Source organism: Anomaloglossus baeobatrachus, chromosome 1, assembly GCF_048569485.1.
Source record: "Anomaloglossus baeobatrachus isolate aAnoBae1 chromosome 1, aAnoBae1.hap1, whole genome shotgun sequence".
NCBI lineage: Eukaryota > Metazoa > Chordata > Amphibia > Anura > Aromobatidae > Anomaloglossus > Anomaloglossus baeobatrachus.
Window position 1 is genome coordinate 315,758,106 of NC_134353.1, and position 16,999 is coordinate 315,775,104.

The 16,999-nt window shown below is 40.4% G+C and overlaps 1 protein-coding gene across 1 annotated transcript in view; it reads left to right on the forward strand.

The window, feature by feature from the left end:
* GC (GC vitamin D binding protein) overlaps nt 1-16,999 on the forward strand; it is a 383,851-nt gene that overhangs the window by 316,042 nt on the left and 50,810 nt on the right. The window contains exon 10 of the mRNA XM_075337198.1: nt 1,259-1,356. Within this exon, the coding sequence (XP_075193313.1) occupies nt 1,259-1,356 (98 nt within the window). The remainder of the gene's footprint in view (nt 1-1,258; nt 1,357-16,999) is intronic.

Below are 16,999 nucleotides of genomic sequence, written 5' to 3' on the forward strand. Positions count from 1 at the left end.
TAAATGCTAAAACAATCATTGCAAGTAAACACCACCCCAAACCTTAATAAGAGAGGCATCACTGAATTCTGCATGTTAACCCTTAAAGCATGCTTTTTATGCCACATTTAAAGGGAATTTGTCAGCAGGTTTTTCTACTTCACCTATGAGCAGCATGATGTGGGTAAAGAGACTCTTAATCTAACAATCTATCACTTAGTTTACTAGATGCAGCAGTTCTGACACAATCACAGTTTTTAGATTTAGCAATACAGCAGAGCTGACAAACAACACCCCAGACCTTCATAAGAGAGGCACCACTGAATTGTGTGTGTTAACCCTTAAAGCATGCGGTCTTCAGATTACATAGCAAAAACCTGCTAACAGATTCCCCTTAAGGAATTCTTGACAAACTGAAGAGGAAAAACTGAGGGCACTACAAATGAAGGGATCAATCAGTAAGCATCCTTAAGGCAATGTATGTGAAGCAAAAATAAAAGAGACAGTATGTACAAAAAACAGAATCACCAAAATAAGTATTTTATTAACACAAAGTCAAAACTGACATACAATTAAATTAGTCACAAAGTAATGTGTTTGCAGCATCTATTGAAGGGTGAGAGGATCAAACACAGATTAAGTAAACATTTGCCATAGAGGCAAAAATAATAGAATTACAAAAAATTATAAAATGGTAAACCAGACAAGTGAGCATATGCAGATCCAGTGTGGAAAATGTCTACCAAGGTAGTACATGAGTCAGTGCCTGGATGAATGTAAAGAGGAGCTAGATAACTCACGTGCCTCGCCACTTGCAGTGTGCCTTTCTCAAGGGTGCCCATTTTATTATTCTTTGTATTTCCATTATGTAAGTTTTGTACTTAATCTGTGGACCATCCTCTCTAAACGCATTACTTTGTGCCTAATTTATCACTATTTTCTTACATCTTTATAGCATTGATCCACAGACCGTTGGCTTATTGCTATTACTGTTCTATGAATTTTGCTCTATCTAGTGGAGATTTGGTAATATTTGGGAATGGCATGATCACATTTCATCTGGAATAGACTCACTGTTTGCTATTCCTATTGTGAGCTGGGCTTGGTTTTTGAGGTTCAGGTTGACCTTATTTGATTTTTTTTGTACTTCAGGTGCTTTTTAATTTTTTTTAATTGTTTGTCATTTTTTGCTTCATGTTAAAACATTTATTTTAATGATCCAGGTTTTTTGTGCATACTTTGAATTCTTGACAAATGAAACATCTGTCCTCTATTTCAGAAAGCGCAGCTGAGTGAAGAAATGAAAAAGTACATAAGTGAGGGTAATGAGCTTTGTGGAGACTACAACAAATATCCGTTCTCTGAATTCAAGGAAAGGTAAGCTCTACAAATAGCCAAAGTAAAAATAACAACTGAAAACTGCTGTAAACATATTTTCGATAATGTTATATATTTTGCCTTTACACTGTGTAAAATGATGATACTCCTAAGATTTGCCTATATACAGTTACCCAGTAAAACTAATATCTGGCTTTGAGAATTTAAAGGGAACCTGTCACCAGTTTTTTGCCCTATAAGCTGTGGCCGCCACCAGTGGGTTCTTATATACAGCATTCTAACATGCTGTATATAAGAGCCCAGGCTACTGTGTAGGACATAAAAACACTTTATAATACTCACCTAACGGTCGTGGTGCAATGGATTTGAGTCAGATGGCCATCTCCGTTGTCCGGTGCCGGTGCTTCTTCTTTTGGCCATCATTGTCGTCCTTCTTCTGTAGCCGTGGAGTATTACGCGTGCTACGTCATCCACACTCGCTGGCATTGAGGTCCTGAGCAGGGCAGATCAAAGTATTGTAGTGCGCCTGCACGGGATCGGCGAGTGTGTATGACGCAGGATGCATCATGCACACAGGCTTCAGAAGGAGGACCAGACAACGGAGACGCCCATCTGACTCAAATCCACCACAGCGCGACCATTAGGTAAGTATTATAAAGTGTTTTTTTACATTCTACATAGCGGCCTGGGCTCTTATATATAGCATGTTAAAATGCTGTACATAAGAGCCCCCTGGTGGTGGCCACAGTTTATAGGCCCCAAATCTGGTGACAGGTTCCCTTTAATTCTGTAATATTTTTTTTAAGTCATTTATTGTAAAACATAATGGTTTTTTTTTCATTTAATATTCACTTATGTTTTACCAAATCGCTAATCTCTTTGGGAGTGAGTAAATTTTATACACTACTTTAACACCTTCTCTACTGATCAGCTACTTGTCCGCTGATCGGAAGACATTTAATATCCTGTTCAGACAGGAAGACTACATTTCCTATGCACACAGAATGATGATGATCAGTAATAGAACACATAAACTGTCATTATTCTGGCCAGCACATACTTATTACCCAGGACGTTGCGCTACTAAGGACGATGATATTTCAGAAAACTTACAAATCATTTCACACAAGAGTTTTGCTCATCTGTCAGGGGCTGGTAGTCTGCTGAAACTGCATGATTATCAAGAAGCGAGATTTTGTATGTTGTAAGATTCTGAATGGCTTTGTTGCATCTTAAGCCTGCTTTACACGTTGCAATTTCGCATACGATTTCGTATGCGATTTGCAACGCCCCCATCGTATGTGCGGCACGTTCAATTTATTGAATGTGCCTCACATACGAGTAACCCCCCGTCACATATACTTACCCGTCCATACGACCTCGATGTGGGCGGCGAACGTCCACTTCCTGGAGTGGGAGGGACGTTCGGCGTCACATCGACGTCATGCGGCAGCTGGCCAATAGAAGCGGAGGGGCGGAGCTAAGCGGGATGTAAACATCCCGCCCATCTCCTTCCTTCCGCATTGTCGGCCGGGAGCCGCAGGACGCTGGTAAGATCTGTTCATCGTTCCCGGGGTGTCACACACTGCGATGTGTGCTACCCCGGATACGATGAAAAATCTGACGTGCAATTCTAGATACAGGTGCGATGTGTATGCGATGAACGTTTTACCATTCAATCGCAATCGCACGTACCTGTCACACACTGCAATGTAACTTACAATGCCGGATGTGCGTCACTTACGACGTGACCCCGCCGACACATTGTAAGATATATTGCAGCGTGTAAAGCTGGCTTTAGAGGTAGACACAGGAACTGTTTCCATTTAAATGTTCATCTGGTTTATTCAGTCTTCATAAATCACGTCGTAATAACAAACCCAAAACAACTTCCTTCCAGTACAAGGATACAAATTGAAAATAACAAGTCCACATATAGCTGCTGGGTCCGCCCGCTCAGGATACTGTCTTGCTCTTTAGCAAGAGCAACACTGCTGGAGGTGTTCAAACCTCCACAGGCACCTGAATAAGACTGTCCATTTTACCTGATGTGCCATGCCCCAAGGTGGAGATATGTGAGCAGTCATTCCCATCCATCTATCTGACTGCTCTTAAACCCGGCCCTGACACAACTTATTAACTCTCTCAGTATTAACCATGCTGTAACCTGCTTTTGGGCTTACGTCACTGAGCCTATCAACCTTAATAATACATATCTCCCATCAAGGACTTTTTTAGGCATATTTTCACAATATGTAAATCCAACTTAACCCTTCATGACCTTAGACTGATACATCCTAGGTCAGATCCCTTATTTTGATGTGGACTCACACACTGAGTCTGCATCTTTCCCTGCATATATCAGCTGATATGATCAGCTGACATGTTCCTCTAACAGCTGCCAGTTAATCAGAGATTTGTCCATGGCTGTTAACCAGTTAAATCCTGCTGTAATCTCTGAGAGCTGGGTTTAACACACGCTGGCGAGGATCACACCATTCCCCGCTCCCAACAGCGCTCCAGTGATGCAGATGGATTGTCATGACAGCCAGGGGCTGGCATTCATAGGAGATCCGAGTCGGGGTAATAAGGGGTTAATCTCAGCTCACAGCTGACATTAAGCCCTAGATTAGTAATGGGAGGCGTCTATGAGACACCCCCATCAGTAATCTGTAAGTGGAAATAAATAAACACAAACACCCCAAAAATCCTTTTTTAAAATAAAATACAAAGAAAACCCTTTTTCACCCCTTTATTAACCCCAAAAACGTCCCTGTAGGTCCGATGTAATCCACACGAGGTCCTACGACGATTCAGCTCTGCTACATCTGAGCCTGGAGAGACTGAAAACACGTCCAATCTCTCCAGGCTCCAGTAAACACTGACAAGTGGGACCTGGCTGGCAGCAGTGCTGGGGTTGTCGCATCTAATGAATTAACCTCCTTATTACCCCGATTATATCACAACTTCTGCACCCAATAAACTAAGTGACACATTGCTGGAATCAGGGTCCTCTTTCCTTACATTATGCTGCTCTCAGATGAGATAGCTAAAACCTGATGACAGATTCTCTTTAATGATCCCCAACAGTATTGTAAAGGCCCAAACAAGTCAAAAGACTATTATCTAGAGCCATATTCCTCAATCTAATGCTAACTTTAAGACCAGGTTCACATAGCCATATTTTCAGTCTGAGTGCTATTTGTGGGAAAAAAAATCACTCGAACCAATGTTATTCAATTAGCCAATGTAGATGAAAAAAATCGCAGTATGAACAATTTTACTATGGAAATCATGTGAGATTCATCTATTTAAGTCTATCGGTGGGAGAATAAATCAGATACCACAGGATAGCATCCAATTCTTATGAATACCATGAAATTCTAAAAGAAAGGAAACTGTAAATATTCCTGTAAATGATTAAAAGCTGCTAGTTTAAAAAAAAAACTGATTGCACATGGATGATATATGGGAAAAAAAAATTGACTCCCTTTTCTGGATGAAAATCGGACATATTTTTCCATACTGTTGTGAGACCCTATCCTTACACAATGATCACAGTTTGCTCACAGTAGTGGCCAAATATATATGCTCAAAATCATACAAAATTGCATCTTTGCATGTTTGAGAATCCCCTCTCTAAAAGTATATCACCAGAGCTACTTGCTGTTGTACTGAAATAGAGGGACAAGAAAGGAGCTTGAAATATAAGTGACAACTTTAACAGAAAGCAAAAGTACTCTCATTTTAGGTTTAAGAAAATTAATTTGAGCAGGATTACTATGAACTGGATGGACATTTAGTTGAACCAAACATTCATCCTTCAGGCTCTGTTAAGCTATGAGTTGAGAGTTTGTGTATCAAATTTATTAGAGTTTGCATTTTATCTAGCTAACAGGATCCATGTTTAAGAGCCACATTTTCTAAGCTAAGATGGCTTCGCTGCGGTGCAAACTGTAAGGGATGTCCTAGTTTTTATCCTTTTATCCACTGAAAGTTAAAATGGACATGGCAACAAATGAATTCCCATGTCACGGTCCCTAGAACAGCAGTCAACTAGCAGCGATGGTGCAAATAAATGTCATGGCTTCAGTGGTCATAGAAACCTGGAAACTGTTAATAGAGCTTCCATGGACAGGCTTTATGCAAGCCCCTCTGTTTAGCAGATCCTAGGTTCTGCCTTGACTTTCACCCACTAACCCCTGTTCAGGAATATGAACTTACACAGGAACTCCTGGGCTTGGTCATCAGAGGCATCTGATGGCAAGAGGGGTGTCATGAAGGAGGCGGGTGCCAGGCCGGGCCGCTCAGGCAACACATGGCTCTCTAGCCGGACAACTTTCTAAGCCAACCAGGGTGAGTTGTAGGCTCCAGAACTCTCAAGGATAACTCAGAGTCCACTAACTGAATCTAGCACTTAGAACACGTCTTCTCACACTTGAACCTTATTCACTGGTTCCTCTTGAGCCTTCCATCCTGTTCTCTCTCCCACCATCTGCCGCTCTTTCTACTACCTCAACCCTATGTTACTTAACATCAAAACTTAAGTCTACTCAACGCTTGATGGCAGCCATTGATACATACACATACATCTTATAGTATTTAACTGTCTACAAACCATGGTACATATACACGATGGAGCGTAGCCCTTTTACTACAGTAACGTGGAGATAATACCAAGAGGCGATATCAGGGATAAAATCACAAAACAAGCAGATGGTCAAAATATAAGTCGAAGCCAGAAAACAGGATAAATTCAGAGCCATAACAGGAGCCAGGACTAGGGATATATGTAAAGTAAGCAGAACCTATTGACTGGAAGTGGACACTGATTCTCAGAAGTTTAAATTATGACAAGCTCCAGTTAGTGGGAAGAAACACAAACAGAATTTAACCTCCAAGCAGAAAAATAAGTCCCAGGAATAAATCAAAGATACTGAATAATATCTGTATCAGCAAACAAGTGAAGAAGGAATAGGGGGGACAGGCAGCGCCACGGATGTCATGGTAGAATACTTATTGGTGGAGTGCAGTCACTCACTACAGTTCTTTAAGTCCTTCTAAAGTCAACAGGGATGAAGCAAGAGCATAGCCATGAATAGTCTAAAGTCAGGTAAGGGCAGGACTATGGAGTCTGCATAAACAAGCCAGAAGATTAGTCAAAGTGCAGTCAAGAGCATTCTCAAATTAATACAAAGGTCTTGAAGCCAAGCAAAAGCCAAACTCAAGATATAAATCACTTCAATAATAAGCTTCTAAGTAAGCTAAGGATTGAAAACTGTCAAGAGTGAGTTCAGTTTCTGGATGTCCTTCTAAAGCCCAATATCCAACAGTGGTGAAGCAGGAGCATAGCCATGAGTAGCCCAAAGTCAGATCAGGGTAGGTCTATGGATTCTCCATAAACAAGCCAGAAGATTAGTCAAAGTGTATTCTGGGATTAAAACCAAGATGAAGCCAAGCAGAGTACAAACTCCAGATATAAATCACTCCAATAAGTCAACTATGCCGAGTACTGAGTTCAGAGATCACTCTAAGTAAGCTGAGGTTTGAAACCAGGCAAGAGTTCCAATACAAACACCGAATAAATGACATGGTGCGAAGCGTACTTGATGATTCATAATGCACCCAAACTCGGATCGGCAGTCGATGGCTGTGCAGTAACCAAAGTCATACAACTACTTTAATTTAATCTAGTAAATTAAGCAAATCTGGCTTACTTTATGTAAGATGTTTTATGGTTTCTTTTTACTCAAGTCATTATGTTAAAAGAAAGTTTATTAACTAAGTTGAAAATGTATTTTGGCCAGTGTATGTAAGAATTATTCCTAATGACAATCCGCAGAGGCCTACATCAGAACATTTTGTATTAGGTAATAAGCTTCAGCTGTAACCTAATGTAATGGGCATATCTGTCTAATAGTCATCATTTCTCTCTATTGTTATAAAAGAACTTAAAGTGAATTTATCATCAAAGATTTTGCTACCTTTAAATCAGCCTCAGAAGTTTGGAGCTCTTACATCACATGGGTTTTATGTTTCCATTGAAGATCTATGAGCATTGGTATTCTTGGCATCATGTTCAATCCTCAATCAAGCTGCAACCCATAGTAGGCAATAGTGGGTGTCATTATTAATGAGCATGGCAGCTGATAAGAGATTATTAAGAAGAGTCGCAGGATTAAAGTACAATAAAACACGTCACACACATCAGAACGTATCTCTCAGGAACAAAACACAGGAAACGTCAAAGAGAACAGAAAAAAAAAACAAAAAATGTTGGTCTATTAGAGTAATTCTTTGAACACTCAGTAGCAAGCTGAATCATGGAGAGTTGAAAAGTATTCTTACAGCCATCAGATCTGCTGGACACGAGTGGTCATCAGCTGCACTTCGGAGAGCTCTATTGTGTGTTCTGTGTGCTATATAAACTGTCTTCTAATGCTTTCCATTAAAAAAAAACAAAAACTTTTTTAATGGAAAAAAATTTTTACAACACAGTCATCACTATGTAGCATAGAAAGATGACCTTTGTGTGTTACGTGATATTAAGGGTTTGTAATCGTGTTGTGACTGCTACGAAACTCATGTTTGAAGGAGACCAATTTATCCACTATTTATAGATTTATGGGATGATTCAGAATTTCTATGATAGTAAAGGATTTTTTTTCCCTGAACTCATACATATGTCTATGTGTTATCTTTTGACATTTTCAGTTTTCAAGGTGACTATTTGAATCAAACAGCAAAATGATCAGCATACGTCCTACATAAATGATCAGCATACGTCCTACATAAATGATCAGCATACATCCTACATAAATGATCAGCATACGTCCTACATAAATGATCAGCATACATCCTACATAAATGATCAGCATACGTCCTACATAAATGATCAGCATACATCCTACATAAATGATCAGCATACATCCTACATAAATGATCAGCATACATCCTACATAAATGATCAGCATACGTCCTACATAAATGATCAGCATACGTCCTACATAAATGATCAGCATACGTCCTACATAAATGATCAGCATACGTCCTACATAAATGATCAGCATACATCCTACATAAATGATCAGCATACATCCTACATAAATGATCAGCATACGTCCTACATAAATGATCAGCATACGTCCTACATAAATGATCAGCATACGTCCTACATAAATGATCAGCATACGTCCTACATAAATGATCAGCATACATCCTACATAAATGATCAGCATACGTCCTACATAAATGATCAGCATACATCCTACATAAATGATCAGCATACATCCTACATAAATGATCAGCATACGTCCTACATAAATGATCAGCATACATCCTACATAAATGATCAGCATACATCCTACATAAATGATCAGCATACGTCCTACATAAATGATCAGCATACGTCCTACATAAATGATCAGCATACATCCTACATAAATGATCAGCATACGTCCTACATAAATGATCAGCATACGTCCTACATAAATGATCAGCATACGTCCTACATAAATGATCAGCATACATCCTACATAAATGATCAGCATACATCCTACATAAATGATCAGCATACATCCTACATAAATGATCAGCATACGTCCTACATAAATGATCAGCATACGTCCTACATAAATGATCAGCATACATCCTACATAAATGATCAGCATACATCCTACATAAATGATCAGCATACATCCTACATAAATGATCAGCATACATCCTACATAAATGATCAGCATACATCCTACATAAATGATCAGCATACATCCTACATAAATGATCAGCATACATCCTACATAAATGATCAGCATACATCCTACATAAATGATCAGCATACGTCCTACATAAATGATCAGCATACGTCCTACATAAATGATCAGCATACATCCTACATAAATGATCAGCATACGTCCTACATAAATGATCAGCATACGTCCTACATAAATGATCAGCATACGTCCTACATAAATGATCAGCATACATCCTACATAAATGATCAGCATACGTCCTACATAAATGATCAGCATACATCCTACATAAATGATCAGCATACATCCTACATAAATGATCAGCATACGTCCTACATAAATGATCAGCATACATCCTACATAAATGATCAGCATACATCCTACATAAATGATCAGCATACGTCCTACATAAATGATCAGCATACGTCCTAAATAAATGATCAGCATACATCCTACATAAATGATCAGCATACATCCTACATAAATGATCAGCATACGTCCTAAATAAATGATCAGCATACGTCCTACATAAATGATCAGCATACGTCCTAAATAAATGATCAGCATACATCCTACATAAATGATCAGCATACGTCCTACATAAATGATCAGCATACGTCCTACATAAATGAGCAGCATACGTCCTACATAAATGATCAGCATACATCCTACATAAATGATCAGCATACATCCTACATAAATGATCAGCATACATCCTACATAAATGATCAGCATACATCCTACATAAATGATCAGCATACGTCCTACATAAATGATCAGCATACATCCTACATAAATGATCAGCATACATCCTACATAAATGATCAGCATACATCCTACATAAATGATCAGCATACATCCTACATAAATGATGTATGGTCTCTTTTCCTGAATGATATATACAGAATGAAATATTACTGTGTCTGCTGGAGGCAATAGTCATTGGTGCACAGGGTGGTCTTTTTGTAAAGGTGCAGACTTTTCACAGTTTGTGGCTTAGATATGTAACTTGTACTTTAATACGCTATGGATTTTCTGCCCAGAAAAGCTATAGTGTTTAAAGTTGGATTTGTATTCAAGTCTTCAATATAAATGTTGGGAGTCTGAACTGCGATTTTCCGTTTTTCATTTGCGTTTTTTGTTTTCGTTTTTTGTTCCCCTTCTTCCGAGAGCCGTAACTTTTTGTATTTTTTCACCAATCTTGCCATACATGGGCTTGTTTTTTGCAGGACCAATTGTACTTTTGAATGAAAGCATTAGTTTTACCATATAGTGTACTGGAAAATGGGAAAAAAATCCAAGTGCGGTGAAATTGCAAAAAAAAAGTGCAATTGCATGATTGTTTGAGATATTTTATTCACTGTGTTCACTATATAGTAAAACTGATGTATCTGTATGATGCCTCAGGTGGGTATGAGTTCGCAGATATCAAACATGTATAGGTTTACTTTTGTCTAAGGGGTTAAAAAAAATCAGACGTTTGTGCAAAAAATGAATTGCGCTTTTGGCGCCATTTTCCGCAACCCATAGCATTCTCATTTTTCAGGGCTCAGTAATGGCTTATGTTTTCGATCTTGAGCTGGCGTTTTTTATTGTACCATTTTTGTGCAGATGCTATGTTTTTGAACTCCTGTTCCTGCATTTTGCAGCGACCAAAAAACATAATTTTTTTTCTCTCCATGCCGTGTACCGAATAGATTAATTGATTTTATATTTTGATAGATCGGGCATTTATAAACTTAGTAATACCAAATATGTGTATATTTTGTAACTGTTTTATTTTCAATGGGGCGAATGGGGGGGTGATTTGAAGGTTTAGCTCTTTTTTATTTTTTCATATTTTTAGAAACCTTTTTTTTTTTTTCTTTAATTCTTTATTTATTGTACTAACCCACCTAGGGGACTTTATGGATCCCCTGACCGCTTGTTTATTTCTGTTGATCAGAGCTGTGCAGCTTTGATCAGCAGAAATGCAGCGTTGCTGTGAAAGGCGGAACTCGTTACCATGGCAACCATCGGCTTCCTAAGAGCACTTCACGGGGCCGCCAATGGCGGTGGGGAACTTCGCGAACCCCCCATGGCCATTTAAATTGTGCTGTCACATTTTGACAGCGCAATCTAAGTGGCAAACAGGCACAGATGGATTGTGGATCCACCCGCATCTGATATCCCCACATCTCTGCTGTTCAAATCAGCAGACATATGAAAGGATGACCACAGGAGCCAGCAGTGATTACCCTGACATGACCAATGACGTACCAGTATATCATTTGTTGTGAAGGGGTTAATTTCTACCAATACAATTAGTTCATTACTACATTTAGATAGCATGGATAGATGTTTTGAATACAATTATTGATATTTGCTGGTCAGGGGTATAAGGTCTATAAAGAGAATCTTTCAGCAGATTTTTGCTATTATATCTTAAAAAATGATGTATTTACAAAGACCCCAATTCAGTGAAATATCACTTACTAGGTTGCTTGATGTAGTTTTAATAAAATCACTGTTTTATCTACCAGTTATCTGAATGCTGAGTTCTGTGTAACCCCGCCCACGCCCCTGATTGGAATCTTTCTGTGTACACACTGTGAAAGCTGCTAATAAGTGGTAGAGGCGGGGTTATATATAGCTCATGAATATGAAGGCATACATGGCAACAGGTTTACTAGTCCTCTTGTGATAATCTACAAAAACTACGCTGAATAGCTTAGTAAATGACACCTAACTGGAGTAAGGGTTAATTCCTACAGTATACTGCTATCATATTATGTGGCAAAAACCTGTTGACAGATTCCTATTAATTAGGTCATGTGAATGGTAGTTAATTTTTACAATATTAAAGTTAGAAGAATCTATAACATTTAAAATAGTATTAAAGAACAACAGCAAGGAGCCAGATATGTACTAGCCCACCTCATTATGAAAAAGTTAGAAAATCACGTATTTAACAAAAATAACAATCTTAATTAGTTTCATTAAAATTGAAAAAAAATATCAAAGAAGTCTACTCATAAAGTGCATTTAACTTTCCTGCAATTATGAGATTACAGACATTAAGTAGGATGCAAATACTCATTAGCCAATGGTTATCTAAAAACATCAGTATAAAAGAGGCATACTCAACATCATTATGCTGCAGATGGCTAATCACAAATAAAACACGTATGCAAAATTTTGGTTTAGGAAAAAAAATCAAATCTAATAACTGATCCTTATGTTTTCTTATGCCCTGATTTAAAATAAATAAATAAAAAATACTTTGATTTTTAACTATCACGTATGGATTTTGCACAAAATGCATGTGAAATTACAAGTGAGATAAACAAGAAAAATCTTTATTACATCCAAAAATGTACAAAATATAATATAGAAAAATTTATTGAACATTCATTCTGCAACTTTATTGGAAATAAATTCTTGCACATTTTCCTTTACTATTCAAAACTTCTCTTGTTACCTTTTCTCTTATAGAAGGCCTTCAGATCTTCTCTGTGGAGTAGAGATGAGCGATGTTCGAGGTTCGCCAATTTCATGTTCGAGTAATTTTGGGGGGTGTTCGAGTCGTTCGATGAACTTGAACGATTTGCCAAAAGTTCGACAGTTCGAGTTACGTTCGAAAACGGTTTGATCACCAAAAGCATGGCTTTTCACAGCTATGTGTGCAGGGAGCCATCGCTGGCAGCCTGCAGTAAGCTGGTAACCAGGGTAAATATCGGGTATCCAAGCAAAGCGCTTTGCTTAGTAACCCGATGTGTACCCTGGCCACGGGTGCAAAAAATCCCCGAAAGCCACACAGAAGCACTTCGGTGTGACTTCCGTCGGATGCCGCTGCAGTCTGTGTCCTGCTCCAGCTCCAGCCCCATGGCTGCTGCGCACAGCAGTGTCTGCAGCTGCCCGCACTGTACGGTGTCCACAGCTGCCCACACTGCAGTGTCCGCAGCTGCCCGCACTGTACGGTGTCCACAGCTGCCCACACTGCAGTGCCAGCATATGCCTGCACTGTACGGTGTCCGCAGCTTCCCGCACTGTACGGTGTCCGCAGCTGCCCACACTGCAGTGTCAGCATATGCCCGCACTCTACGGTGTCCGCAGCTGCCCACACTGCAGTGTCAGCATATGCCCACACTGTACGGTGTCCGCAGCTGCCACACTGCAGTGACAGCAGCTGCGGGGATGACAAGTGGATGGTATGGATCATCATGGGACCCCCTTGGATTACACCAGACCTGGATTTGTTTTTCTTTCTAATAAATTGGTGAAAGAGGGAATGTGTTGAGGAGTGTTTTTTCAAATCAAAATGTGTTTGTCGTCTATTTTTTTTTATTACTGACTGGGTTGGTGATGTCGGGTATCTGATAGACGCCTGACAACACGAACCCCAGGGCTTGATGCCAGGTGACATAACACATCTGATATTAACCCTATATATTACCTCGTTTGCCACCGCACCAGGGCAACGGGATGAGCTGGGGCGAAGCACCAGGATTAGCGCATCTAATGGATGTGCCACTTCTGGGGTGGCTGCGGCCTGCTATTTTTAGACTGGGGAGAGTCCAATAACCATGGACCTCCCTAGTTTGAGAATATCAGACCCCAGCTGTCCGCTTTACCTTGGCTGGTGATCCAATTTTGCCCCCCCCCGTGTTTTTTTTTTAATTATTTATTTAATTTAAAATAACAGTGTGGGGTGCCCTCAGTTTTGGATTACCAGCCAAGTTGAAGCTGCCAGCTGTGGTCTGCAGGCTGCAGCCATCTGCTTTACCCTAGCTGGCTATCAAAAATAGGGGGAACCCCACGTCATTTTTTTTAAAATTTATTTATTTTTTTGGCTAAATACAACGCTAAGCACCCCTTAGTGCCACATGAAAAGCACCAAAGGGTGCAAAATTACAAAATGCAGGAGAGTGGGACATTATGTGCCTTTCTGCCATTATAATGACAGAAAAGACTGATATGAAGTGTACAAGCACAGGAAAATCAGCAGAGTGCTCTACGCTGTGAAAAGCAGTAGAAAATGGCACTGGAGTGAACATGTGACCGCCTCATGTAGGTTGAAGCTATGGATCCTGGGTAAATTTATGCATTTTCCCTCCTTCAGTTTTTTTGCAGTACGCAAAAAAACGGAAGGCACATGGATGACAAACGGATGACATACGGACCGTATACGGAACAGAAACGGATGCCACATGGATGAATCCGTGAAAATAATGGACCGTTTTTTGCGGACCGCAAAAACGGATCGGTCGTGTTAATGTAGCCTTATTCTGATCTACCGTTTATAAACAACAGGCAGAAATAAGTGAATAGCGCCCCCAGCGTTAGAAAATCTCCGGGGTTTCAGGGGGTAGCTGAGACCCTGGAGATCATGATTCAGGCCGGTTTTTCCGGTCCCCGCTCACGTGATCACCGGTAAACACCGTATACTGATGATCACATTACAGTAAATGACAGCGCCGGTAAAAAATTATTTATCTCCCATCTGGCATGAACAAACATCTCAGATGGGAGATAAATTTCCTCCCTGGTCCCCTCCGGTCCCCCGGTGTCGCCAAAGCGCCCCCCCCCTGACCCCCTCCCGGAAATCCAAGATGGCACAGCAGCGCGCCGGCCGCATTCACCCTACTCCTCTGATTTCTATCGCATGTGTCAAACTCCTCCCCAGGCCCTGCCAGGTCACCCTCTTTAACACCACTGGTGTTCCCCGGTGTCCCACAGTACCTGTGCAGCGTTGATCCCCCACGGCCCCCTCCTTCACAATAGACGCTGCCGCATGCACAGAGCGGCTGTCAGCTCAGCTTCCTGTGTTCAGACACAGTGAGTGGCGGTAACCATGCATCTGTAAGCTACTGCAATGCCCTGATCATGAGGTAAGGAATATAGTTGATCAGGAGAGCTATACTACATTTTCAAATGGAGGTATTTGATTTTATAGTTGCCCTTCTGAACGACTACCAAACATGAGAGTCCGTTATATGCCACAAGAAAACATGTCTAAATAGCGAGCTCTGTTGTTTAGTATTCATTAACTGGACTTAAAGGGGTATTCCATCTCCAAGATCCTATCCCCAATATATAGTAGGTGGAATAGTAATAATATTAGGACATACCTTTATTAGCAAATTTAGTATAGTTCTCCTGATTAGGCATGCCCTTACCTCATGAGCATTGCAGCTTTGGTAGCAACAGTTACGACATGGACTCTGCTGCTGTGGACCCGGGGAGAGTGGGTGCAGATTCATTGCACCAACACACCTCACATGGAGGGTCTGCACTCCTAGAAAATGGGGTATACGTTCCCTGAGCATGTCCCCCTATATTCTAGATGGTCCAAAGTCGTCGTGGGACCCCCTTTTTTTTTTCCTTACAATAAATTGGTGAAAGAGGGAATGTTTTGGGGAGTGTTTTTCCAAATACATTTTTTTTGTCTATTTTTTTGTTAGTGCTGACAGTTTGTGATGTCGGGTATCTGATAGACGCCATTAAATCTGCTGGTCTGGGCTTGATGTCAGGTGACCTTACAGCTAGTATCAATCCCATTTATTACCCCGTTTGCCACTGCAGCAGGGCACGGGATGAGCTGGGGTGAAGCGTCAGGATTGGCGCATCTAGTGGATGCGCCACTTCTGGGGCGCCTGCGGCCTGCTATTTTTAGGCTGTGAAGGGCCAATAACTATGGACCTTCCCACCCTGAGAATACCAGACCACAGCTGTCCGCTTTACCTTGGCTGGTGATCCAATTTGGGGGGGACCCCACTTTTTTTTGTAATTATTATTATTTATAAAATAATTATAAAAAAGAGCCTGGAGTGACCTCCACATTGGATCACCAACCACGGTAAAGCTGCCAGCTGTGGTTTTCAGGCTACAGCCGTTTGCTTTACCCTAGCTATCTATCAAAAATGGGGGGACCCCATGTCATTTTTTTTTAACTATTTTTTTAAATAAAATAAATTAATGGGCTTTCCCGTATTTTGATTGCCAGCCAAGGTAACGCCAGGCAGATGGGGGTGGCAACCCGTAGCTGTCTGCTTTATCTACGCTGAGAATCAAAAATACCGCGGAACGTTATGTCATTTTTTTTAATGATTTATTTTTACAGTACTGTGATGTCAGGCAATCAAAATACAGGGAAGCCCATTTTATTTTTTTAGTTATTTAAATAAATAATTAAAAAAAATATATATGGGCTCCCGCTGCATTTTTTGTATTGCTAGCTAAGGGTAATCCAAGCAGCTACTGACTGCTAACCCCCACTGCTTGGTGTTACATTCACTGACAATGGAAAATCCAGGGAAGCATTTTTTATTTTTTTGGTCAAAAATGACGTGGGCTTTGCCATATTTTTGTATGCTAGCCAGGTACAGCAGGGAGGTACGGCTGCCCCCAACCCCCAGCTGCCTATTTGTACCCGGCTGAGAACTAAAAATATAGGGAAGCCCTTTTTTTAATTATTTCATGAATTTCATGAAATAATTAAAAAAAAATGAAGTGGGCTTCACCCCATTTTTGTGTCCAGCCGGGTACAACTAGGCAGCTGGGGATTGGAATCCACAGCACAGGTTAGACCGAGGTTTCTGGGCCACTCTGCTGTGAATTGCAGTCCGCAGCCGCCCCAGAAAATGGCGCTTTCATAGAAGCGTCATCATCTGGTGCTGTGTCCAACTCTTCCAGCAGCCCTGAAGTCGGGTGGCTTGCTGGGTAATAATGAGTTAATACTAGCTTTGTTTTACTAGCTAGTATTAAGCCAGAGATTCTTAATGTCAGACAAGTTTGACCCGACCATTAAGAATCTCCAATAAAGGGTTAAAAAAAAGACACCACACAGAGAAAAAATACTTTAATAGAAATAAATGCACAGACACATTAGAGACCCCATGTTTATTACTCCCTGTCAGCCCTCCACGATCCTGGTCTTCTGTCTTCTTTCT